The 27,669-nt window shown below is 42.0% G+C and overlaps 1 protein-coding gene across 1 annotated transcript; it reads right to left on the bottom strand.

Annotated features, from left to right (window-relative positions):
- Positions 1-1,319: 1,319 nt before the first annotated feature.
- RAB1A (RAB1A, member RAS oncogene family) lies at positions 1,320-25,028 on the bottom strand. Its single transcript, XM_090050846.1, has 6 exons — positions 24,799-25,028; positions 12,402-12,474; positions 8,976-9,071; positions 5,278-5,373; positions 3,845-3,976; positions 1,320-3,547 (listed from the first exon to the last, which is right to left on the bottom strand). Exons 1-6 carry the CDS (start codon positions 24,819-24,821, stop codon positions 3,350-3,352), a joined length of 618 nt encoding a protein of 205 aa, XP_089906972.1. The 5' UTR covers positions 24,822-25,028; the 3' UTR covers positions 1,320-3,349.
- Between the last annotated feature and the right edge of the window lie 2,641 nt (positions 25,029-27,669).

A 27,669-nucleotide genomic window follows, 5' to 3' on the forward strand; every position in this document is an offset into this window, starting at 1 on the left:
TACTAACAAGTTTTACTTATTAGAGATGCTTAGACAGTGGCTGTAGGTTCATGGCAAGTCTTCTATATCACTTAAGTCCCTGGGAATAGGGGCAAGGACAGCACAAAAGAGAACAAATGAAGATACACCACATTGATACATCTCGGACATAAAGAACAGAAGAGAAGCTGTCAAGTAGTTTAGAGAGGTGGGGAAATTAATAGGCATTTCATCTTGCAGTTGGGTAGGGAGCACAAGTCAGTATTTAGGTGAGAACTGCAAGGTTTCGGCAAGATGTTGGACTGATCCACTCCTTCAGTTTGAGGGAAATCAGGTACAAGTGACTGCAGTAGTTGACTGCATTTAAGCATGACAGGCTTTCACAGTACTGTAATACGCAAGTTCCTGGGAGCCCTGCTGACTCCACTGAATGGAATCAGGATTCCTTAGGTTGAAAGGGACATTCTGATGTTCTCCATCTCTCTTCTGGCAAGGCTATAGTTAAGTCCCTTCCCCTCAAGTTTTAGCACTCATAGAAACCATAAATGGAACCAAGTCCACTGTAGTCATTTAGCAGAACAAAAACTTAATGGTATAGCCTGAAGTTGGTTTTGCAGTACTTTATTACTGTATATTAACAGTAGGTTTTAGATTGCAGGAGGCAGCCAGTGAACTTGGAGTGGAGGAAGTCTGTAATGGAATGAGCAATCTTCAGTGAAACAAGCACTTCCCCTCTGCTGTGGGTTATGTAGTCCACCATTCTTGACTCCCAATGTTTCAAGAAAAGGACACCTTCATGGAGAAGCAGTTGTAAAATCAGACCCCTCCCAATTTGATGGGACAAGAGAATGGCTTATTGACTTCTGCCACATGACACCACAAAAGGAGGAAAGGAGTATAGCCTGGATGTAGCTAGAGAATTGAGTTCTGGCTGTTATCCGAAGGTTGTAGTTTCCAGGTTCTACCAACAGAATAGTGGCTCAGACTAGGTGCCTTGGATTTGGAAGAAGTACTGTTTGGCTATATCTCAAATGAGCTTTATTCCTAGCAGCATTGTTACAGGGAGCACAGACCAAGTGGAAATACCAGTACAGCTGCATTTAAGCACGACAGGCTTGCACAGTACCGTAATATGCAAGTTCCTGGGAGCCCTGCTGACTCCACTGAGTGGAATCAGGATCCCTTAGGTTGAAAGGGACATTCTGATGTTCTCCATCTCTCTTCCGGCAAGGCCATAGTTAAGTCCCTTCCCCTCAAGTTTTAGCACTCAGAAACCATAAATGGAACCAAGCCCACTGTAGTCATTTAGCAGAACAAAAACTTAATGGTATAGCCCAAAGTTGGTTTTGCAATACTTTATTACTGTATATTAACAGTAGGTTTTAGATTGCATTATTTAGCAGGCATCTTAACACTTAGGAATAAATGAGTTCACTTATGCAGTCTCATTCAAGGAAATGTTTTGCCTGAACCCCTCCTTCAAAAAGATGTGGCTCGTTTCCCCGGTTATATTAGCAATGATCACCCAAATGCCACTCCCGCTTTTTAAAAAGAACAGGTCACTTTACATTAGTATGAATTGATCCAACAAGCACATACCTATAATACAAAGTACACCACTTTATTGCGAGGTTCTTCAACAAAAAAAGAGGTTCAACTTAATCATGAAATACTTACTGACACATGAATTAGGATTGCCTGTTAAATGGATGCAACTAAGCTTTGTTTTTTGTTTGTTTGTTTTTTTTTAAAGTAGCTGTTGCCCCAGAATTTGCTCCCCATATTTTAGAGGAGGGGGTTTGCACTGGTTTATTTCAGTTTGCACCTCACAACATACCTACGCTATAATTTTGCTATCACATGGGGTATATTTCTACTACAAAGGGAATGTCTACAAGGTCATTTTAACATGAGATTATATTTACAAAAAGTAAGCTGAACACTGGAGTTCTAGATAAAGCTGAACATTTTTACCTTTATAGGAAGTGTTATAGGCTAGCTTCCTGTGGCTTTATATATAGTCAGACATCAGGCACTAATGATTTGATTAGTTCTGTACAAAAAAATAAAAAATAAAAATAAAAAAAAGGAAAAAAAATCACATCCCACTGTCCATTTAGTTGCAATAAGCTAGTCACCACACCTTGCTGCTGGTTAACTTCAAATTGTTTTTAAATTAAACTCCTCTGTGTTGAGGTACAGGAGTCTTTTGGTGGATTCCCCACTTAATTGTTTTAAGATTACTCCACAGTTTCATCCCTTCAAATCCCTTTGCAGAGAGGAATAAACTAAGCTGCTGCACTAAGTCAAAAACAGTATTCAATTAAGAGTCTGGGAATAACAGGATAGAAGAGACCGTTACATCAACTTGAATTATTAAATTTGAAAGTCATTCAACATTAAGGAAAAAAAAAAAAAAAACCACCTGTTTTCTACCTCTACACAGCAAAGTAGACAAGAATTCCTAAATTAAGTCCTTTAGAAATAAATTAAAGTTCAGAGACCAAGGTAGGGAAAATACTGTACATTCAGAATGCATTATACTCCCATGAATATTCGTCTTATGTCGTGTTCCAGGTACAGTATACATGCCTAACACACCCTGACAAGTCTTCAGTTGTACTTATTTGCTGGGAAGGGCATTTGGTCTGAGGGTCTGGACTGCCATGGCTGCATATATCAATGTTGGGCACAATACAAGCCTAGTTTCCCCCTTAGCCATAAGAATTAAGACAATATTTAAAATCACCATAGTTTGATATTACTTCCAATAAGTACAATATTTATTAAACATTTCTTCAGTTGTTTGTTACATATTGTGCAACAAATTACAATAGTCTGCAGCCACAAATTATATGCAGAGTATGAAGAAACTATTAATCAGATAGTGTGATCTTTCCATTTATAATTCTACAAGAAGGAACTAGCAAATCAGATCTTACATATAACATCTTACTAAACTTTATGCATGGAAAGTGACAGACACTGTTGTGCTGTTTGATACAAAATGGCTGAACTTCATCTTCAGAAGACTAAACCCGACATCTAAACATGCCAATATAAACATCAAAACAAAAATACGTTCTAACCAACCACGGGAAACAGTCTGGTATCAGGAAAAGCAACGAGGATTACACACATTTATAAACCAGCACACAAAGGTTTAAAACAGTTCTGAAAATGAAGTTAGCTGTCTTGAGTCAAGGGAATAAAAAAAGTCAGTATTGACCATTTACAATCTCTGACCTTTGTGGAGACGGTAAGAATCTGTTGTAGTGCAGCTACATACAGTACAATTCAGGCAATTTTTTTTTCACTTGGGTTCAGATTGCAAATTCATTGTTGTGGGACAAAAAGGGGGAGGCAGATTTTAGCAGCAACCTCCACTAGACTGCTTGACTGGAGTGCTCTGAATTTTAACATTGGACTTCTCTGCACCACCAGCTGTAGCTCCAGGACCCATTCGTTTTTTAATCTCGGCAGCCATGGTCATGAAAGACTGTTCTACGTTTGTTGCATTCTTTGCACTGGTTTCCAAAAATGGAATTCCAAGGGAATCTGCAAATTCCTGTGAATTAAAGTGAATAAAGTTTTAGTACTTTCACTGGAAGGCTCAGAACATGCTTGAAGCTATACAATGTAGTTTCCACACAGGTGTAGAGGAGCTACTGGTTTCATGCCATCCCACTCCCTCAATTTGATCATGTGCCCTGGGCAGCCCTTGAGGACCATGAGGGTCTGCATTTAAAAGGCACCTGCATAGCTTCCATTAGCATCAATCAAGGTGTGCAAGTAGCATGGACTCCAGTGTCGCAAGTCCCAAAAAGCACATTTACATGCTGGTCCTTTAATCTAGCCGACCTACCTTTGCTGTTGTATAGTCTACTACTTTCTTTGTGGTCAGATCACATTTGTTCCCTACCAACAACTTGTTTACGTTTTCACTGGCATAACGATCTATTTCTTGCAGCCACTGTTTTACATTATTGAAAGACTCCTAGAAGATAAAAAAAGGATCACATTAAGGGCATTATCATCTTTCATCTGATGATTTAGAACTATTCAAATCTTGGCAAGTTCGCTGCAAGTACATTTTATGTCCAGGGATGATGTGCAAACAATTCAAACACCTGTATTTTGCCTTCCAGCTGTTAGGACTCCAACACAAGGAGGAGTCTATGCCTCAGTATAAATAACCCTGCCGCAGGCCAGTTCTTCTGGCCTAACCATTGTCCCTCATATTCCAGGGCTTTCAGATACTGCAAAAATAAGTCTTGAAAAGATCCCCAGTACTCCACTGTTTTCCTCCAGACAGAGACAGGACCCAATAAACACTCAACCCCACTGGCTTCCCATACTAGGGCACCAAGCAGTTGGAAAACAGCACATGTATTTATTTGTTCTTTAAGGGCAAGTACATATCAGACCACATGCCAAACTGGAAAAAAGAGGAAGCCCTTTATTACAGGAGTCTGACATTAAAGGAATGTTCTGCCTAGGTGATAGCAGAATCGTACATGAGACTGGGGAGCAGTTAGTCAAATTAGAGAAAGTTACTAAAAAGCCTTGCTTCCTGTGCTGCAAATTGAGCTTACAGAGCTCTAGCCCATCTTCATTACCCTCTCCCCAAAGGTCATCAGAACAGAGACTTTTTTTTAACCCTTACCTTTGAGCAGCTATCAAATTGTTACAAGATTGGTTTGACTGGATATATCTGTTACATTCTGTAGATCTATCAAGCCAACAAGGCTATTTCATAAAACATCTAGTCAGACGTATAACATACCTAGTGACACCAAATCACTCTGGTAGCAGGTTATATCAAGTCTTATCACAGAAATTTTTTATCAAAGAAACTTGTCATAAAGGAGCAAGTGGGCCTTGGAAATGTATTCCTCCACTGAGTTAGGGAATTCAATTTTTCCATTTATCTTTTCATGGAAGCTTGAAGCTTCTGCAGATGCCAGTGCATTAACAATAACCCAGAAGTTCTGCTGAAAGAGGCAACTTGCCTTTAACTGCATATCCCTCCCCTATGGACGCAAGTCACCCAAAAAAGGTGAGCTGTTAAAACGAGACTTAAGCACTAAAGTCTAAGTGGTGCATTATGGAAAGAGATGGATTTTTTTTTTTTTTTTTTTGCAGTAAGGTATCCTTCCTCCAAATACTAGTTCCAAACCCAAAGTATTTCAGTACAAGAGCCAAATAAAGTCACCATCTAAAAGATAACTGGCTTTGTATGCTCAGTAGGTAAAGCTGCTAAGAGAACACTTTAATACTGCATAGTTTAGAACTTACCTGATCTGTAACATCATACACAACTATGATGCCATGGGCTCCTCTGTAGTAACTGGAAGTGATGGTTCGAAATCTCTCTTGCCCTGCTGTGTCCCACTACAAATAGAGTGCAAGTTACACTGAGGATGCAGCTATAATTACCACATGGATCTTGCCATCAAGTATAAAGAAGTAACAGCACTGAAAAAAAGCTGAAGAACTCTCTTTTCCACCCCCATTTTGCTTGATAAATACAACCTTAACTGCAACTGAACACAGCTTAGTCTAATTTCTAGAGCTTCATGTTACTGACACCACCACAGTATTTCCTTCAGCATAAAGAAAGAATCCAATTACTTAAGACATTTTCTGCAGGCCCACTACCAAAACTACAAAACTATTGCCTTGCTAGCATAAAGGGACAAATTGGGCAGTTTTCTTCAGACTTTGAAAACAAGGATAACTAAAGGCAGGCAGGTTATCCCAGGCCAATGTGAAGGTAGTAGTGATACTAAAACAACCCACCTTAAGCTGCCTTAAGGCTTTCAGGCCACAGATCACACTTGCAATGTCAACTACATCTAGAAAAGTTCTAGACCTGATCCAGACTGCTCAAAAAGGAAATAAGTAGTATTTGGGTAGATTGCCTCTGGGACACTGATTTGGAATTAGTTTCTATTAGTCTGTCAGCTTTGACCTTTTTCTATTGTAATAGGACAAGGGCATGCCAGAGACAGATGCAAGCAAACTCAACAAAAATACCTAGTTAATCATTTTAGGAACAAAAAGCCAAAGTTTACTTTCCCTGTAGGTCTTAACATGCTTTTGGCCAGTCACAGTTCTGCTGCAGCCCCTTTGTGCCAGCTAGGCTAGTGAAGATGTGTACCCATCTTATGGGTCCTATTCTCCACTGAAAAATTTATAGGAGGAGATCTAAATGCACAGCACAGCCTAGTTTTGTACTAGCTGACAGCACACTGACAGAAGAGGGGCAAGGCCAAGTAAGTACTAGATCCATACAGGTAAAAAGTTCCTTTAAGACTGTAGAAGCCCCTGCCAATAAAAGCTAAGCTCTCCTCCTCAGAGCAGGGAAGGGGTTGACCATATTCAGTTATCTTCCTAATACAAAAGATTTAGGCAACACAGTGTAGTTTGTCATGAATTCAGACACCTGCTATCCTTCATGTATTAATTACGCAAGTCAAGTAGTTAGAACATTGGAAAGCCCCTTACAGATGCACTTCAATGGTGTTATTTTACCCCTGCAATTGCTGGGGTAATTTCCTTATGTCAAATGCCTTAAATGTTCTAAGCACTACTTCCTTAAGTGGCCAAACTGAATTTCAAGCAGTTTGACCTAGGAGTTTCTAATAAGGTTATTCTTCCGCATAAAGCTGGGTTTTGCTCAAACTGATGCTATATACTTCCTCCTCAAAAAGTTTGAGTTTTGCTCTTACTGTTGCTAGCAGGAGCAACACCCCCTTGTCTTGCAAGCTGTACTTGTGAGAGTCTATGCTAACTGTTCACAGCAAAGTCCAACTTATATTATGCACCTAAGACATTAGAGTTCAGTTATGCAGTAGGCCATTTGCTCATTTAACAAGTTGGGAGTAGCCTGCTATATTAGCCACTGCTTCCTCTAGGTTCAACAGTTAAACAGTTACATTTTATAGGACAAAATTTCATGCACTTTACATGGAGTGCAACTGCTTTGGATGATGCACTATGTTACCCCTATACTTTGGGCTCTTCCACAGTACGACTTCCTGCAAATCATTACACATCTCAAATGGAGAAAGAAAAAACCCTGGTCTACAAAACTTGTCTCTTCCCCTTGAGAATTAGTTCTATTCAAAAGGAGCCAAACAAAAAGAAAGCTAGCAAGTATGGGGGGGAAGAAAAAAAAAAAAAAAAAAAGTCAGGCAGAAGAGAGGCACCTGATGACCAGTCTATCACTAATTTCACAAAGCAGTTTACACCAACTGCTAAAGCATAAAAATTGGCTGCAACATATGTTTGCAGCCCAGCCAAAGGCTTCAGTCCGTTCTGGAAATGCAACAGTTTACCAAAAGCAGAATTTTCCTGCTTCGAACCTGGCCAGTGACAGTCTTAACATTTTTCAGTTAAAGCTGTTCTTTAAGACATTTCCAAATTTGTAAATCTTGAGACCTTTCGCCAATTTGTTTGGCCGAACCCAAACATTTTGTTTGGACATTTTCAAAAAAAGAAAAAAAGTAAAAAAAAAAAGAAAAAAAAAATCACAGATCAGTTTCAGGAACAAGCTAAGTTTTTGTAGCAATAGAAATCCTGAAACATTCCAAGTTGACAGAGGTCTTGACTGATTCTGTCTGGCAGGGAAGTTCGCACCATTGTAGATAAAACATTGCCATATCTGGGAGTAGAGTAGAGTAATTTTTAGATATCCAACATTAGGAGAAGATTTGAAGAGATTTAAACACTTACTAAAACACAAGGACTGAACCTATTAAGCCAAAGAATAAACAGACAGTCATGTAAACAGACATGTCATTGGTGGCACCTTCATTTGTCAAATAATGTTTATAAGCAAGTCTTTCTGGTTTGATGTATGGCTGTCAAGTCAAAAGACACCTCTGATGTATACCCTGCACATGTGCCATAAAGATGCAAATCTGACCAGAACAGAAGTTTGTTATCAGCATGTGGAGGGGAAATTAAACCCTAACAATCCCAGAACACTGAAGTTTAATTTAAAGATTTTTCTGGAGACCAGAAGTTGTTTAAGCTTCCTAGTGAAAGGTGAACATTTAAGTGAAAGGGAATTATAGATTTGCCTGAAACCTGTATTTCACCCATGTCATCCAGAATGCTTTTGCGTTGCTTTGCTAGGATTTAGTTAGGTCTGGTATCACTACATTTGTCAGTACTGGCCAGTATGCAAGCAAATTTCTCCAAGGGTTATGTAATAAGCAAGTGGATACATACAGGTTGCTCTTAATGCTTTAAAGTTGGGTAAGACAAAGTACCAAGCATGAACCATTAAGCCCTTAAATTGGTTTCCCCTACTGCAAGTGAAAAGAGGAAATGAAGTGTTCACATTACTCTAGTATCTGGAAGACTTGATAATTGGGAATTTAATGCTAGCTATGCAAGCCATAGAATTCATAGAAACTAGAATTCAGACAGACATTCTAGTTCAATTTTCTGCAAGGCCTCAGATGCAAGTTGACGCAGGATCATCACTTTGGTTAGTTCTGCATTTAAAAAACACCACTATGAAAAAGGTCTGCAAAAGTTCATAACTGTTATTTGCATAAGTCGCAGAGTCCAGGGCATTTGAAAAATATCATTAGGTGTTGCAGAGTTCATGCCATTTGAGTCTTGAGATCATTTCTGATTTAGCAAACATCGATGTCCTTTAGTAACATACAGGAAAAGGAAAAAAATAAGATAAGGAAGTTTGACTAAAATTTACAATCCCCAACTCCAAGCAGACAAAGTCTGAAGACAAGCATCTTCAAGGACACCACTTGAGCATACTAGAAGTATTGTAATTTGCACAAGTAGACAATCTTATCAAAACAAGATGAACACTAAAATCATGATAAACCTTTGTGTGTAGCACAATTTATATATGTTACATAAACCCTAGTTTAACCACCAAATAAGTGTACATAAAAATAGAGGTCATCTACTAGTCACAAAACAGACAGGCCACAGTGACAAGTCAGACTACTTACTATTTGGAGTTTGATAGTCTTCCCATCTAACTCTATAGTTCTGATTTTAAAGTCCACACCAATTGTGCTGATGTAGCTTTCCGTGTATGTGTCATCCTAGAACAAAAAGCCAAACCTGCATTTAATGATCACCAGAAGTCAGCATATCTTAAATTCTCTCCTGTAAGGAAGTAGGACAACTATACAAGTCAAGCAAAATACATTAATTTGACCATCTTCTATAACATTATGTTTTGGGGCATGGACTATGCTATACACCAAGTGTGTAGTCCAATAGGGCAATTAACAAGGATCCTCAGTCCTACTGACAGACTAAGTCACATTTTAAGAATGTCATTTAGAAGCTTTTGAAAAAGCATCCTACAAAATGCTAAGAGTCTAAATCTTGTACCAAAGCCCCTTTGTCCAAGTTTGGTCAGTCTTGTTAATGAAGTGAAGAATCTGCAAGTCAGTCAGTTGTCCTACTAGAAACCCTACTGTTAGGGATGTTCAGCCATCCCTTCTTTAGGTTCCTAAGCAGTTCTGCCTCCAAGTATCAATTTTATTACCATTTATAGCTGGGACCTAATTTTTTTTTTTTTTTTTTTTTTAAAAAGGCAATTACAGTGGCATAGCTTCTTGAGCTGCATCCTATTTCATTCTACCCATCTTTCCAACCTATCCAGATCTGCCTGCATCTGTTCCGTACCCTCTGGTGTGTCAACTTTGCCCCATAATTTGGTATTCATCTGTGAACTTGGACAGGGTGCTTTCCATGCCATCAATCAAGTCACCGATGAAGACATTGAATAGATCTGGTCCAAGGAGCTATTTTCTACTGTAGTTGGCTACTGTGTAAAAGTTAGTAGAATTATTACTTAATGATATGCAGAAGAAAATCTTCAGTTGGAAAAAACAAACAAACAAAAAAACAAAAACAAAAAATGTGAGGTTCTCTACCTCAGGAGGAAAAACCTGCAGCATCCTTATAGGCTCAGCAGTGCTACGCTGGCTAGCACTACAGAAGAAAGATTTGGAGGTCATCATTGACCACAAGATGAACATGAGCCTGCAATGCGATGCTGCAGCTAGTAAGAGTGACCAAAGCACTGGCTTGCATCCATAGATGCTTTGCAAGCAAAATCCTGGGACATCATTCTCCCATTGTACTCTGCCTTGGTGAGGCCGCAGCTGGAGTACTGTGTCCAGTTTTGGGCCCCACAATTCAAAAAAGGATGGGGAGAAACTTGAGAGTCCAGAACAGCCATGCACCAAAGGGTCAGAGGTCAGGAAAACAGACCTTACAATGACAGGCTGAGAGCCATGGGGCTCTTTAACCTGGAAAAGCACAGGCTCAAGGGTGATCTGATGGCCACCTATAAGTTTCATCAGGGGTGGCCATCAGTATCTGGGGGAACATTTGTTCACCAGAGCACCCCAAGGGATGACAAGGTCAAATGGTTATAAAACTACTGCAAGACTGTTTCAGGCTGGACATAAGGAAGAATTTCTTTACTGTCTGAGCCCCCAAGGTCTAGAATACCCTGCAGAGGTGGTTCAAGCACCTACACTGAACACCTTCAAGAAACATTTGGGTGCATATCTTGCTGGGATCCTATGACCCCAGCTGACTTCCTGCCCTTTGAGCAGGCGGGGGGGGGGGGCCGCTGGCTGGACTCAATCTTCTGAGGTTCCTTCCAGCCCTTAATGTCTATGAAATGTATGAAGTAGTCAAAAAGATAAACTCACAAAAATGCAGCTATTTCACCTAGCTCCTATGATACAGGTCTGCAGTCAGCTGAGGCAACTGCATCCTACTAGAAGTTTAACAATACAATCCACGGAGAATCAGTGAGCTAAGCAATTTATATCTTCATTATCAGCACTGGAGCTGTAGAACAAAAAGCAAACCAACCCACAACCACCATGAAGGGAAGGAACCAGACAACAAGAAGTTAGACCTGAGGATGAATGTAAGCAGCAAACATCTGTGCAGAAGAACTTAAAAGGAAAGAGCAATGGTATTCTATAGTAGCCAAGCTGTGGTACATCTGCCACAAGTAACATGGGCAGCCTGTTTGTGGCATGTGATGAACAGGGAGCAACTGGAGAGTAGACTGTGACAGGCTTTAGAATTAAATATTTTGGCACCAATACAGACATGAACCCAATAAATGGCTTTAGCTCTGTGCAAGGGGCTTGTAATTCTCCATTATACTCCACTATACTCTTGCTGTAAGCCTAGTTTCCTAGATTGTGGCAATTTCCATGTTCTTCCTATTAAAATGGAAGATTTAATTCTACTGGGTGGTTCCTGGCTTGTCCCAACACCAACCAAGTTAGTCAGAAGCACTTAAGGCTTGGGGATCAGGTCAGGCAAACGCCTAGCTGTTTACTGCACTACAGGACCCATAGCAATCCTTGGCATGGAAGGGAACCTCAGAAATGCATTGCACAGGTGCAGGTCAAATCACTAAAGTGATGTTTGCTTTATTGAGAAAGAAGGACTCCTGTAATGTTAGGGACAGAAAGAGTCAAGTATTTGTACAATGACTCGGCAACTGCTGGTTGTACGGATGAGCTTTTCATCATGTCACCATCCAGAAAAGTTTACATTATGCTGCCACCAAAGTATGCTCTGCCCAAGCCAATGTCTATTTGTTCTGACTAGAGTTAAGAAAAGCAATTAATTTTTAGCAGGTAAAGGTCACATTTTGCAGAGGGTGTATAGAAGGCCCTCTTCCACCCCAGGTCCCATCTATTTTATTGAATTATTATTAGTCTGCCATTTCACAGCACTGCTAAAAGTTCAAACAAACCTTTAAGTCAGAGTCTAGATTTTCTTCTAGAACAGAAGTACAGCCACCTCTTTAAAAAAAGGTACTAATAATTGCATTTCAGTCTTTGTTCAGTGTAAATTTTGTTTTTGTCAGCATTTAAAGTGTATTCTCTCAAAGCTGAAGGTACAGTGTTCAAATGTTATCAGAACAATGTATGCAACCTGGAATTTGAAAATACTTGCAAAAATTCTCCTTGATTTCTAAATTGTTTCATTTTAAAAGACTTTGGACAACTTTATCATAAGCACTTTTGCCCAGTAGGTAAATAGTGAAATGCCTGTCAGAGCACAGGTAAGTTAAGTAATTTAAATACCTACACAGACAGAAGCCCCACACACTTGAATCGAGCAAAGAGCTGTTGCTTTAAGTTACACTTGAAATTATGACTTATCCATGGCTAAGAGCAATACATAAATTGATATCATTACTTTATTCTTTTACTCTGTCAGGTGGAGACATGCTATTAGGAATAAACAGAGTACCCCAAGCCCTTTGCCCTCTCTCCCCCATACAAGCTCTTGTTAAGTCATATAGCAGTACTCAATGGAATTAAACTGGTTTTAAGCAGGTGTTAAGACAGAAATTTTGGAAGCAGAACTGAACTTACAGCAAACCTAAGCAGTAGGCAAGATTTCCCAACACCGGAGTCTCCAATCAGAAGTAGCTTGAATAAATAGTCACTGCAAGAGAGAAAGATAGATGTTATACACCACTTAAGATTTAGAGGAGACAAACTCATCTCTCTCATACCAATAGACTGCCAAAGTTTGATCTTCTAAAATGTTTAGAACATTGTTTTTGTTAGTGAACCAGTGATCCCTCATGTTCACTATTCAATTCTTTTGACTTCTGCTTAAATGGTACCAGAGGAAAATGGTTCAAGAATATTGGTAATAAAGATTCAGTGTTGCAACCATATTTTATAAATATGTATGTAATGTTGTTTTATTCATTTTAAATTTTATTTAACACACTGGAACTGTGTCAGCCGAGGAAATTAGTGTTACCATGCAATGGGTATGTTTATCCAGTTTACTAGAAGTTTAATATCCACGTTCATACTAATTGTATAAACATGAACAAAAATAAGGTAGCAAAAAATAAATAAAAAGGCCACATTCTGTTATTAGTCTTGTTGCTTCATATTTGAAAACAAGTGTATGAAACTGCAGTGGATCACACCTGATAAAGAATGAAAAAAGTGTAATAAGATTTAGGACTCAAGCCAGAAGCTTGAGTCAACTCCTGGCTTAGATCAGTACCATATTCCTGGCCAGTACAGAATAGAAAGCTTTAAAGTAAAAAAAACTTGAATCTGTCAAATTTTAGTGTCCATTTTAAACTGGTCCTTAAGCATAGAACTTCAAAAAGAAGGCAAACAAGTAGGTGTTGTACAACTGTTCTGCAGGTAACTAGTCATTGGCTAGTTTGTTTTTATCACAGACAACAGAAAGTAGTTGTCAATATCCCACATTACTCAAACTTCCCATTCAGATCAAGACATGCTTGCTACTGCCTGATTTCTTTTTTTAAGCCCACAAACCTGGTGTAAATTTGGGTAATGCCATAAGGCACATTCATTTATCAGTTGTGATATCCTTACCCTAAACCCTTGTGATCCAAAGCACTGGGTTGCAACTGAGTTAATGAAAGGGCTCCCAAACTTGTAAAAAAAGTATAAAAGCAAAGGATTTCCAGTTACCACTACATTAATGCATTTATATTTTTGGAATCGGCGATATTAAGAAGTCACATCTGAAAACTCAAGTATGTCAACTAAAGCAGATCGCTTTTAAAAGTTATTTTGCTTTTAACACCATGCCAGATTTGAAGCGTTACCATTGCAATATTGATCTTTTGTTAGTTAACAGGTTTTCCTATATTCCATTAACGAATTTTGGACAGCCTCATGTTCTTAGATTTTTACACAAGAAAAGGATTAAAGATACCATTTCATTTGTTTTAATTAAGCTACAATGTAAAGAAGAATGAAGATCAGGTATCAGCAGCAGCAGCAAAACTAAGTCAGGGTCAAGTCTCAAGCTGACTGATGACATCGTAGTCTTACTATGAAATGATCAAAGCAAGATCCATACACTACAGGAGGTGACATCCTGCTGAAGAGTAAGGTTTATGAGAACAAACTGCTAAACAGACTAACACTTTCAACATTGTAGGGTTAAACTAAATTTATTATTATGAATGTTACAGTAGCAGAAAGATGTATGCTTAACTGGTCCTTCACAGTTTTTGTCAAGAGTTAGATATCACTCCCTTTTTTATGCTATCAAATGCAAAACTAGTAGTGACAGTCATGTAAAAAACAACATTTCAGACTGGGTTGGGAAGTCAGTTCAAAAATACACAATGCAGGGAAATAGGGCATCTTTCTGCAGCTACACTTAACACATATATATAGCATTTTATATATGCATGGCACTAGAATTTCCACTAGCATTGGGCAAATTGAGGGAGGGAAGGGGGTGACTATTCTCTCAGATTCAAACAGATGCACTTGAAGTTCTTTATAAAAAGTGATCATTAATATTAAAGTTTAGGCTGCCATTTTAAAAATTAATAAATTGCTTCCATAATAAAAAGGACCAGACAACTTGTTATCTAACCAGAAGATCATTCAACTCAAATCATACACTTTTCATGCATGTCCCAGGATTCAGAGTTCCGGGCCGAGAAGAATCCAAGCATTTGAAGGTACAGCCCTCCAAACATCAAGTTCCACACAGGAGGAGTACTGAATTTAAATTGGTTGGAGGGCTGCATTCCCTGCTTTTCAGGCATCTGCAAGACACCAAATTGTGGAGGCAGCTCCAGGTAGAAAAGCCCTGGCATGGTGGCAAGAATCATGCACAAGGCCACAGGCTAAATGACCCAGCTCATGGGGTAACATTTGAAACTGAACTAAGTTATGAATAAGCTATTCTAAGGAAGCATACCATGAAGTTATACTTCCTTACTAGAGGTACACCAATATATTGGTGTGTCATCTCAGATCAGCACCAATAAAAGGAAAATTAACATTATTAGCCATCAGCTTTTTTTGGCCAGTGTAGCCAATAATGTACTGATAACTATGCATTCTGACCAGGGCCCACAGATGTTGTGTGCATGTACATGGCCAGGAATACAGCTGGGCAGTGTGGAGAGCAGTGCCCTGCAGTAAATCTGTAGAGGGGAAGGGGAGTGGGGGGTAGAGGCCCCCTCAAGTGAGTGAGGGAGTGGGGGCACTGCCCAGCCAGGGCAATGAATGGGAACCTGGGGTTGGGGCAGCTCATTCAGGGGGCACAGAAGCTCCCCACTGTTGTGCACCCTGGGGAGGTATGGGTCCCCCCAGATTTGTGCATGGGGTAGAGGCAGGCTGCCCACTGCAGGCTCAGGACTCTCTACCCTACCACCTTTTATCCCAGAAGCCCTGTGCTAGCCCCACACATTGCCTGCCTGCCCAAGTGGCATCTCCTGCCACTAGATGGGCAGGGGATGCAGCACAACTAGAGATGCATTGGTCCAATATAAAGAAAATTGTTCATCAGCCCAATGGGGCTGATAATTTGGCAGATAAATGTCTGTGCTATGCGCAGCCGCAACCACAGCACAGCACAGAGCAGAGCAAAACCAGCAGTGTGGAGAAATGCCTCCAGCTGGCAAGTCAGGAGAGGCAGATCAACACTCCCCCCCTACCCCACAGTGAGGGAGAGGGAGGGGGCAGGGGCATGCACTGCCCAATCAGGGCAGGGAGGGGCATGGGATGCAGGAACAGCTACTGGGGTGGGGGCAGCTCCCACCACTGCTTGCACCCCAGGAGGGCGGGGGGAGAAACACTGGATCTGCAGTGTGGGGAGGCTGGAATAAGTGCTGCGCAGTGCTTTTCTTGCCAGGACCTGGGCTCAGAGCAGGGTCCAATGGTGCTGGAAGGAGGCTGCAGCCATGCCAAGTTTTGCCACAGCTCTGTTCCCAGCCCCACCTAATGCAGTTGTACTGGAGATCAGATCAGTATCAGTCAATAGGCTTCCTTAAGTATCAGTTACTGGTACTGGCCCCCAAAAATCTGTGCACCCTTAAGCACCATCAGTGCACAGCTCCCAGGACAAAAGGAAGCATGGCAGAGAGCCTGTAGTAGGCAGCCTGCCTCTGCCCTTGCTCCACTTAGCTCCTAAATGCATCCCCGTGCTTAAAAGTGGTGGCAGCAGCACTTGAACTAAAACTTTTCAAATGAGCTTTAGTTCCAGTGTTGCCGCTACCATTTTCAAGTGCTGGGAGGCTGATCCCCTGAACAAGCCTCCACAAACTTACCTGCAAGGTGCTACAAGTATATTAAAGATAGTTTAAGGACTAGCTTACACACATTCCTAGATTCCTGCATTCCTCCTGTCCCCCCAGTTTGGATGCAAGCCCCGAAACATTCTGACCAGTCTACTCTATCCAGCTACTATTCTTCACTGCACTCAAGGGAGCAAGTGGTCCAAGCTTGTTTTGTCAGAAGAGACCCTGGGGTCAAAAGAGAAGCCATATAGACATGATCAAGGTCTTCACATCTTAAGTCCAACTGACAATGTTACTTCTCCTAGCACTACCTCTTAGACGAGCACTCAGCCAGAGTTAGATGTGGCATTTTCTCCATGCCCACACCACTTTAAAAAAAAACAAAAAACTGTAGAGTAAGATTTTGTCTAGGATTTTCACCACAGTGCTGTTTCCAAAGTAGTAACAAGGCATTTCTGCATTGAGCTTTGGCCAGTAAGCATCACTGATGCAAGCTTCAGATCTACTTCTAGCAAAGGTTTCCTTTTTTGTATAAAAGCTATCCACTTCAAAGTCATGTTAGCTGTCCTATATACAGCTTACACACACACACACACACACACACACACACACACACACACACACACACACACACACACACAGAGTTTTTAATCCCATTTTTGGATACTTAAAGATGACTATGTTTGTATAATCAGGAAAAAGTTGGATTTTTGTTTTGCATTAATCCTTGGATATCAAAACACATCTAAATTAGCTACTGATATGAAGTATAGAGGTGGAATATAGGGTATACGAAACATCATCACCACACAATTGGGGTTATTTTGGAGCTCATGTTTGATCTATGGCAAGACCCAAGGTGCAGGTTGGTCTGTGTTAACCAATGCAGCCCAGCAAGTTGTTAAAATGAGTCTAAACAAGGTTTTAGACCAAGGAAACCATAATGGTACATGACTGAACAACTCTTTTGCAGTTCTGGCTCACCCTTCAGCCTTTTCAGCTCTGCTGCCCCATACTATCAAATGATACACACACAAAAAGAATTAGTACACCTACCTTCAAGTAGTTGCCAGTCTAAAGCTAATGGAGTTCTAGCAAGGGGATTGATGCAGCAATTTGAGTTGGGGCAAAGTACATTCAGAAGTGGCTACTACTGGTCTTTCAACCATACAGGCTCACAGGCAAGAAGGCCACTGATATAAGGCAGAACCACTTGAACTGTTGAGTCAGTTGGTTTTAACTTAAGGTGCAAGTGAGAACCTTCAGAATAGGTCTACTATGACCCTTAACAGTGAGGCACATTAGGTCGCTATGAAAACCCCAGAAAAGTCTACTTGCAGTAAGACCCAAATTAGTGCTTGAAGTATTATTTGTGTGCAAATAGTTATGCAGGCACTTAAAGGATCTTGATAACTTTGCAGCCTGTCACAGCCATCATAACACACAACAGTAAAACCCTAGTTTTGCAACTGCCCTGGACTCAATTGAAAGGTACTTACAATTAGAGCACTTGAATATACCTTGACTATTTTCACAAAATGAGTAGCTCAATATTAGCTAGCAGTTTGCAAACAAGAGTTTGTTCATCTTTTATTCAGGAGGGAAGTATTCTTATCACATGCTAGCTTTTTCCTAAAGAGAACTAAAGGAAAGAGAAAGCAGGTGCACTGTAAACATGTTCTTGCATGTTAAGAAACAGTTTTTACTACAATTGCTTGGCTTGTATACACATCATAGATAGAACATACTGAAGATCAACCCTAAGGTCTGATCAATTTGCCTTTACTCTTTTATATAACCTTTTATTAAATTAATTACTAGATTTTGAAAGGTTCCCAGCTGCACATTTCAATCTTTTAGTATCTGAAAAATTAAGTCTGGCCCTATGAAAAATTTTTTATAAAAAGTTTGCTGAAAATTGTTATTTATAATAACTCTTGATAGTACTGGCTTTTTCTTAGTGCTGAAGTCAAAGCAGTAGTACCATGAAAATCTGTCCCAATGATACTTAAGAATCAAAGTCAATTATAATGAAATCAGTTCCCTTAAGAGGAGTTTCAAGTTTGAGTATTTAAAAAAGTTGCATTAGATCTGCAATGATGTGCCCAAGAAGGCTTCTGCAGCTGTCCTGCAGATCTGATGTCTACTTCCAACTCAAAACTTGCCAACAAAATCTCATGGATGCAAAAGAAAGCCCCTTCTATGCAAGGAAATGCTCTGGTGTCCCAAAACACCTTTAGTATTGTAATTATTGCGACAAAGCAGTTATCAACAGGACAGACTCACTTTACCCCTTCAAGCTTACACAGAGAAGTAAAGTGAAGGATCTATATCTATTGCAACACTGCTGTAAGTTTCTACAGCATAGACATTAATCTCCATGTTAATAGCTCAGTTTCAGTCAGCAAAATGGTGACAACTGGCTGGATGGCAGCACTGTGCAGAAGGATCTAGGAGCCTTGGCAGATCAAGAACAGAGTCTACATGCAGTGTCATGCAGCTGCACAAAAGGCAAACAAACTGTGCCACTTCAATAAGAGCATTAGGCACAAGACACTGGAGGTGATATTGCCTCTTCACTATGTACCAAGAGGTTATCTAGGATACAGTGTACTGTTTTGGGCTCCACATTTTTTAAGTGACATGGAGAAAAGTTAAAGAGGGTCCAGAGGCAGGTAAACAGAGGAAAAAAAAAGCAGCACGTGGACAGCAACCCAAATGAGGAGAGGCTGATGAATACGTATATTCAGCTTACAGAAAAGTTACTTGGGAGGGGACATGATAGTAATCTTCAAACATCTGAAGAGCCGCCATGAAGAGGGAGAGCCAGACATGGACCAATGGCTTGAAGTTGCCAAGCAGGGACTGGCTACCAAGAAAACCCTATGTCATTATTAGAACAGTGAAGCAGCAAAATGCACTGCCTAGGAAAGGTGTGGCATCTCCATCATTGGAGATGTTTAAAAAGAGGTTGGACAAACATTAAATCAGTGAATTGCTATGCCTACACTACATGGGTACTTCCAATACTTCTGGACTTTGCAGGTTTCCAGGGAAGGAATATCTATGCTCCCACCCCCTTTTGCTACATATCGGGGGTTTTCCCCCTTCCCTCAACCTTCCTGAGAAGCACCGGGTGTTGGCTGCATCCAAGGATAGGGATTGACAGGGGTGTACCATTGCTCCTGCTAAAATTAAAGCTTGGAGGTCTGTGGATACAGTAACTAACCCTTCCTCCCAAGGTCAGACTTATCACCACATTTGGTGTCAGGAAGGAATTTTACCCCAGTCAGACAGGCACAAACTGCAGATGGTTTCACCTTCCTCTGTAGTACGGAGAGGAACCTTTTTTCTTGAGTCTTGAGCCTATCTTGATAACACCAGCAGCAGCAGAACACTGACCACAACTGTCACCCTGGGGCAAGTTAGTAGTGTTCTACAACCTAGAAAAAGCTTATGGTTAAAATATAAGCAGAATGTTGTACTGTTTGGTACAACTTAACTTACTGGTAAAGTGACCTTCAAGCCAAAAGTCAATTAAAATGAGTCTACTGCACTCCTGCATAAGGAAGCCAGTGTTACTACTCATTTGGGAGACCACAAAATGCAGGTTGGCCTGTAGCAGCAACAGCAGATGGTTACCATTAAGCATCGTCAAATAATGAGAAACCAAGCTTTTAAAATCTCCAACTACTGGGGAAAGTGTCCTTCTTTCCATCTATCCAAAGTGCATTCCATGTGGAAGCAGCCTTATTACCAAAATATCTCAATAAAAAAAAAAAAAAAAAACCAAAACAAAAAAAAAAAAACAACCAACCAATTTTGTAGACTAGACATTAAAGAAGTAATAATGCTTTTGTCAGTGTAAAAGAAGTGCACAGAGTCTGTGCCTATACAAGTCCTGTTATATTTAGTTAATTTTCATGTTTCATTCAACTAGCCTCCAAGTTTCTAGTCTGTCAGACATTAGGACTGCCTATGCACATGCTGGCTCATGATTTAATTGAGTCTGCTCTGACATGTTCCAATTAGAACACTCTAGCATGGCCTCGCATGGGTGAAAAAAAAAAATGGCTGCTGCAGCACTGTCTAAACCTCATTCAATGAGGTTTGGATAAAGCACCCTGCAGCCATGTTTAAACCCACAGGGGATCAATACACTAGGTGGGGAGGTATAATTAGAACAGTTCTTCCAGGAATCACTCCAATTAACCCCCCCCCCCAAAATCACACACAGGCAGCCTAGATGACCCTTTCACTGCCCTCTATCCCCCCACCCCCTTTCACTGCCCTCTATCCCCCCACCCCCACCAACATTTAGGCTTATAGGGAATCTTTGGGAGAGATTAATAGAAACTAGAGGGTCCAAGGGGAGGGTAAAATATTAGGAACATACAAACAGATCCACTCCCATCTTCTCTTGCAGCCTTCAGGAGCTATGCATGAGTACACATGGACACACACTGGGAGCAGGGATATTCATGCACCTGAGTGATAGTGAAGGAGTAACCAAGTAGAGAGCAGACCATGGGCTTCTGTGCCAACCAGCACCCATTTGTTAAGAGAATACAAGCATAATCCAAATCTGGTTGGAAACAGGACTCTGTGGTCACTCCATGCATTTTTGATGCTCAGTGACAAGTCATGAGATTTGCAAACAAGTAAAAGCCACCTTTAAGACACTTATCTAGGAATACTTATTTATAGAACTTTTGCTACACAACTTTAGGATCCTTATCCACATTAGAAAAAAAAGTCCATATGCACCAACAGTTGTTACTAGTCAAGTTTTATCCCAATGCGGGCTGGACCTCAGATATCATAATTCAGTTTCCCTACAAAAGTCAAGGCTGGTATGGTACTGCATATGTACTCTCAAGTCTGCATTTGCAATGCTTTCCTATTTGATGAACATTGTTTAAACAGGAGCATTCTTTGAGCAGTGAAACATATTGCAATATCAAAGCCTCTCCAGTCTTTATTCTGTTATCCAACCAACTAAGAGGTCTGTTGGCTGGGTCATTTTATATGCACTCATTAAACTTTTTGCTAAAGAAGCAGTCTAAGTGATATACCACAGAAAGAAGGAAAAAGAAAAAAAAGAACACATGCTATTAGCTCCATCATAGCAGAAGAATTTCAAAGGTTTGAGTGAAAGATGAACAAAGAATCTTATTCAAAGGGCACAGAGAAATGATCACATTAAAGCAAGTTAGGAAGGGGGTAGGTTTACCATCGAACAGCTGACATGCAGCAACAGTTCATGCCCCACATTTGCACCAGTTTTCACCACATGAACAGTTACCATGTAACAGCTATTCTATTAGTAAAGCCTCAGCCCATTGTCACATGCTTCAGTCTGATTGACTAGTTCATCAGAGAATAGATAATCTCTCAGCTTTTTTGTCTACACTTTACAAGCAAAGAGCCCATAATACTTGAATTTTATTTGAATTGTGTTTGTTCCTCAAAATATTTTTGAGCAGGCATTCTTGCATTTATTATCCATAAAATATCCAAGTAATGGGAAAAATTAAAATATAATAAGCATTAAAAGAATCAAAACAAAAACAAAAAAAGCCTCTTGACCACTTCAACATAAATTCTAGGAGAATTCTGTTTTCAGACCAAGAAATTGAGGTTTCTAAATTAAAATATTTTGCAGAATTCCACAGTGCAGTTCAGTTCACAGCCCCTCTCAGAACTAAGACTTAAAAACTTTCAAAAACTGAGGAAAGTGCATTGTTTCTCTCTAAAATAAAATAGAGGACAGTGTGGAATCTTCCCCACACTCTTTTTCCAATAGCTAAGGTTAGAAGATGCACAACTTGCAATTCTCTTCTCTGAGGACAGTTGAACCGACACCTCTCCAGGAGCGATCTAATCCCCAGGGTAAGGATACAGACACACCTCAAGTTGAGGCTGTTCCATGTTGCACTGAATAATTAAATATTCCCTGGGTCAGAGAGAGAAAGCATGCACATAACTACAGCCAATTCATTAGGCTATTTATCTAGATGAGAGGATATTTAGGCCCTCCTTCAAGAAATATTAGAATCTCTTCAATGTAGAACAACCCTACAGTCTGGTTGCTAGGTTAGTCTCCTGGGAGGCAGGGTATGCAGGTTCAAATTCTCTCAAGTGAGAGAAGGAATTTAATCCGGTCATTCATATCTTGGGCAATTAATTTAACCCCTACATACTGGATAAGGGACACTCCCCCCCCACCTCAGGTTAAGCATAACCTGGAAACACCTACTAGGCTCAGTTTAACAGATCAAGGCCCACAGGAAGAGATGAGGAAACACCTATTTGTTAACTGTAAGAGGCTTGAGCATGATTCAGACAGACAGAAATGTCTACTGATAAGACTGAAATTGCTTCAGCACATGCAACCCCCCCTCCACCCTCACCCCCAAAACCTTAAGTTTTAAGTATTTGGTACCTCCAACACAAAGCAGCATAACAAGGACCTGAAGACATAAGCCCTAAGCAACCCAAGCCTCTGGTAGATCTAGCCCCAATAAACTAGTTAGAACTTTGTTGCCTTAAGTGGCCAAGCCAATGTCACATTCTTGAAACCTGCAGGAAAGTGCCTTCTCATGAAGACCAAACACCCTCTTTCCAAGCCCCAGTAATGTGAAGAATTTAGACTTCATCTCACCTTAAAATTAATACAATGCATAAAGATACAAGCAATCCCAAGCAAAAGCTTTAAGTAGTACCAAACTAGTTTGCATTCTGACCTGAGCTGTTTGTATAGGTTTCTTCATAGTGAAAGTGGCTTTTTAGTAGTAAAGAAACCAAGATAATGCAGAAATACCACACTGGGTCACTTCCTAGTTACATATAAGACTTTTCTGACAGAGAGGTAATTGTTGATCTCCTATAACTGGGAATACAACTAGGAAGAAAGACTGCTACATGAAAACCCACTACCTGTCAACAGTCCATCATCCCCTGAAAAATACTTCTCTCAAACTGAAGTAGCCCATCGCTTCTGCCTCCTCCAAAAAAGCAAAAAAAACAAACCCCTTAATAATTCTTGCACTTCAAGGGTCTTCATATTAGCAAGTCCCTCATCTTTGCTTTGTTACTTTACTTGTCAATTTTCTGAAGTTGCCCCTTGGTCCCTTAGAACTAGTTAAGTTCCACTGCTAAGGGGCCCCACAAAACATTCCATCTTAAATCCTGCTGTATATTAAAACACCCTAAGCAAGTTAATTTCACTGCTGAAATGAGCTTGCTGAAGTGTATTTACTGAAGGGTATGGAAACTTTCAGAAACTTTCCCAAATTAATGGTGCCAAGTAGCTTTTTCATTGCCTCTAGTATTTGAGTACTCATAACAATAAACAAAAACAAAAACAAAAAAACAACACAGTTAACAATCCAGAATGAGACCAGAGCGATAGCAACTGTGAAGGCATCCTGATATTCTGCTAGTCCAACTTGATGAGAAAGAAGTTTAGGTCAATGGTTTCACGGAAACCATACCAGCAACTTTGTTATACTCTCTTCTAAGGGTATGTAAAGTCTTGTCAGCTTCAGAGAAGTCATATTCTAGTTTTCAAGAAGCTTTATTTTAGATGTAGGGTCAGATTTCCAAGTTAATGTCCCATGATTTACACTTCTCCCCACAAGATCACCGGCATGCTTCTAGTTATCACAAGCAGCAAGGAACTCAAAAGCCAGTCGCATAGGGCAGCAGCCACTAGCTGCAGAAGGGCAAGCTAGGTAAAGGCATTCATTTCTTGATTTTTCATCTCTATTAGAGAAACAAATATCAATACATTAAATCCACAATTTAAAAAAATTACCTTTGCATGCTGCAGTTGTGCTAATGACAAGAAAGCAAAACTAGCTTCACCACATACAGCAGGATGAAATGCAAGTGAACAGCCATCATCAATGATGAAAGGAAGGTAGTCAAATTCACCAAAACACCACCATACTAACAACTACCTTATCTGTAGGCAACTCTGAAAGCCAACTCTTAAAATTCCCTTCTTTAGTACACTTAAGTGGACACAGCAAACAGGAAGGATCGTCTCAAGCAAGAGGGGGAGGGCCCACACTGCTTTGATTGTTGCCAGGAGACCAGCCCTGCCAGAGGCCCCAGCCAGCTCCCCACCCAGAGCAGGGCAGAGGAGGACTCCGTGTCCAGCTGAATTCCACCAACTTTATGTTTTGGGGGTTTTTTTTTTTGCTCTTGCTCTGAAGTGGAAACCCAGCATTTCCCATTCAGAAGCGCTTCCTCCTCCGGGGTCGGCTGCTCCTTAGGTGCCTTTCCCTACAGCAGCCGCACTATTGCCAAACCGGCCAAGGCCGAGTGTTTTGCAAGACCCATGTGACACACACATGACTTGCAGCTAGAAGAAAGGGTGGACCCGTGAGCGTCCCAAGCCGCCTCCAACAAGGAGGCAGGGAAACCCAGTCCCGCCCGCGGAGCCGGCTGCCCCCGAGGCCTCATACATTTATTCTCCAATCGCTGCCCCCCTCCCCCGGCCAAGGGCAGAAGGGCCCGGCAGCCTCCCCCTTCCGGCCCAGGAAGATAAACATCATTAACTTTTCATGGGCCGCCGGTAACCCGACCCGGGGCAACCGCTGGGCCTGTGCGCCCACCTCCGGCCTTCCCCTATGCCCCGGGGCGCCGCGCCACCCGGCCCAGCCCAGCCGAGCCCCGCAGGGCCCCGCGGCCCGGCCCCGCCCGCCGGCCTCACTCACTACTCGGGATTCATGCTGGACATGTCAGTGGGGCCCCGCGGCCTGAGGAGAAGGAGCGCGCTGGGCGGCGGCGGCCGGACCCCCCGGCGGGTGCTGGCGTCCGACGGGGCAGCGGCGGCTACGGCGCGTCCCCCCCCTCCCCTCACGGGCGGCCTCCGCTCTCGCTCCTCAGCCCAAAATGGCGGCCAACTCCCAACCAGGAAACGGGGCCGCCTCTCGCCGCGGAGGCTTTACATGGCGGGGGGGAGGCCGCGGGGCGCGCTGGGAAAGCGAGTCCTCGAAGGCCCGCCCGGCCGTGGCGACGGCGGGCGGCTCGGACTCGCTTTCCCGGCGAGCCCCACGCCATGCCGCGTGCATGCGCCACACCGCGCCTTTCTCTCTTCGCCTCGCTTGACTCTGCTCAGCTGGCCCAGCCGGGGATTGGCTGAGGGTGAGCCGGCCGGGTGACGTCAGCTGTGAAACGTGGCAGCTCGGGCGAGTCACTGACCGGGCAGGAAGGGGAGGGCGTGGCGCACTCGGGCAGGGGCGGGGTGGGCCGGGCACGACAGGTCTCAGAAGCCCCGCCGGGGGGGAAGGGGTTGGCAGAGGGAAGGGCATGGAGGGCTAGCCTGGGACAAAGGGCAAGGGGGCACCTGCTCAGGCAGGGCTGGTTCCCCTGAGATGTACCAGACACCATTAGGGCACTGGAGGGGAGCCTGGGGGGAAGCTTGTAGGCTTCTGAATGCGTGCAGAGGAGGGAGAGGGAACTGGCATTCATTGCCTCTCACCACACAAAGTAGGAGGTGGCCCATGACACCGTCAGGCAACTGTCTTAAAATAAACACACGCTGCTTTTTATATACCCTGCATCAGGGGCAGGTGGGACTTGCTGGCATAGGATGCTAAGGGGGCCAGGAGGGCTCCCCAGGGAGGAGGCCAGTTTGTGGAGGACAGGTCCATTGGGGCAAGAGTCAAGCTTGGGGCATTGCCTCAGGATCTGACAGCTAGCAGCTGGAGAGATCTGACGGGTGCCACTCTACATGTGCCCTCTTTTTTCTGCTCAGCCTTAGTCAAAAGCTACTTGCTACCATTGGAGACAGGGTGAGATGGACCCTGAGTTTGACCCAACTGGGTGTCATAATAGGTGTCCTAAGCCCATCATACACATAATATAATGACCCAGCGGTTCCCAATCTGCGGTATGCGTACCATCAGTAGTACGTTGACAACCCATCACTAGTATGCGTTAACAGATTTATTATAATTATATGACAAAAATTTGCTGGTGGTACTTAAGGTTGTATCGTTTTACATTGGTAGAGTGCAATCTGTCAGAGTTTGGGAACTGCTGGTAGCCACTGCCGTCCTGCCATGCGCAGGCCACTGCTTATGATGTCCCTCTGCTTTTATCCCCTTCTTGTTCAGGAGATGAATTTGCTGGACCCAGTCACCTGAGCAGATGCTGCTGCATGCTCCACAGAGCTTCCTTTGCCAGTAGCAGCTTCAATAGTAAACAGGAAGCTAACTATACTCCAGTTGCTCGTCTCAGAAAAAGGGGTTCTGTGAAGATGTTGATAGCTACTCTGAAAGGCAGATCTAGGAAAGTGACATAATCCAGATCAAGCCGAACTCGGACATTTTGAAGGTCTCAGGTATCCAAAAGAGGCATCCCTCAGCCTGACAAGAAGTGTCACGCATGGAAAAATTGAAGGAGTTAAGGTTCAGTACAGTCAAGTCAGCACAGCACGGTTAAAGGAGAGTTGGGAGAGTTACAAAGCAACGAGAAAAACATGCATTTTCTGTGTGTGTACATAAATGACTGGACTGCCTACTGCTGCTTCATTTCACTCTGCACTGATTATACCTCCTTTACTATTAGGCAAAATGCAGATAACTGCTACATCAGTCACCCAACTTTACTTTCCACCTTGCTTTCAACCTCAACAAGGCAGCAGTGCCCTTGGCTTTCGCAGTCTGTGAATGCTTTTGTGATTCACAACAAAAATGTGTATAAGGGTCACTCAGAGTTATAGTGGGGAGTCTGTACATCAAAGCCGGTGCAGATCTGTGAAAAGGCAGTTCTCTGACCGTTAGGAAATTCATTATTTTTAAGGTCTTGCACGTCATACCACGGTATATGCACTCAGCAACAGTTCTGTTTGTCTACACCTGGGCAGAGACAGTGACATACATTCTTATAGCCTTATAGTCTTGGGACTGCAATTATTAAAATGACTCAGTCATCTTAGGTACAGTGGCAGCTTTGATCAAGCAACCTTGAGAGCACCAACCAGGGACTTTCTGACTCTAAACTGTTGCCAGTTGTCCGTTAATTCTCTGGAGGAGCTAGCTTCTGTTGCACTAATCAACAGGTTCATAGGGAATGGAAATTATTGCCCTCAGGGTTTTGTTAGGGTTTTGTAAAATGAGTGTAACAAAGAGGTAGAAATAAGTTTTTTTTCTTCATTTTCTTCTTCGTGTTAAACAGCCACTGTTCTCTTTCCAGATCTGGAGGTACCTCTTTCCCTCCACTCTGATTCACACCCAACAGCGGCACTGTACCTACAGTGAACATCTTTGATACTTTCCATACAGAGATAGCTATTTGTCTGTGCATGAGAGAGAGTGGGTGGAAGAGAGAGAATTTCAGAAAGAAGTTTGCTGCTGGCTCTTCCCAGGTACCATAACATTATCCACTATATTGTTAGAGCCATCCCAGCAACATCACGACTACACGTCAAAACTCAAGCATAGCCTTCCTTGCTGAGCAAGAATCACGAGCTGAGTGTGCATCCTGTCCTCCATTTTGAGACCAGGGCTTAGAAATGCGACCAGTTCCTGAGAATATAGAGACATTTCCAGAAACAGATAAGAATCTAACCATTTCTTTGG

This window comes from Crocodylus siamensis, chromosome 1, assembly GCF_052110815.1.
Source record: "Crocodylus siamensis isolate JL-2025a chromosome 1, ASM5211081v1, whole genome shotgun sequence".
NCBI classification, from domain to species: domain Eukaryota; kingdom Metazoa; phylum Chordata; order Crocodylia; family Crocodylidae; genus Crocodylus; species Crocodylus siamensis.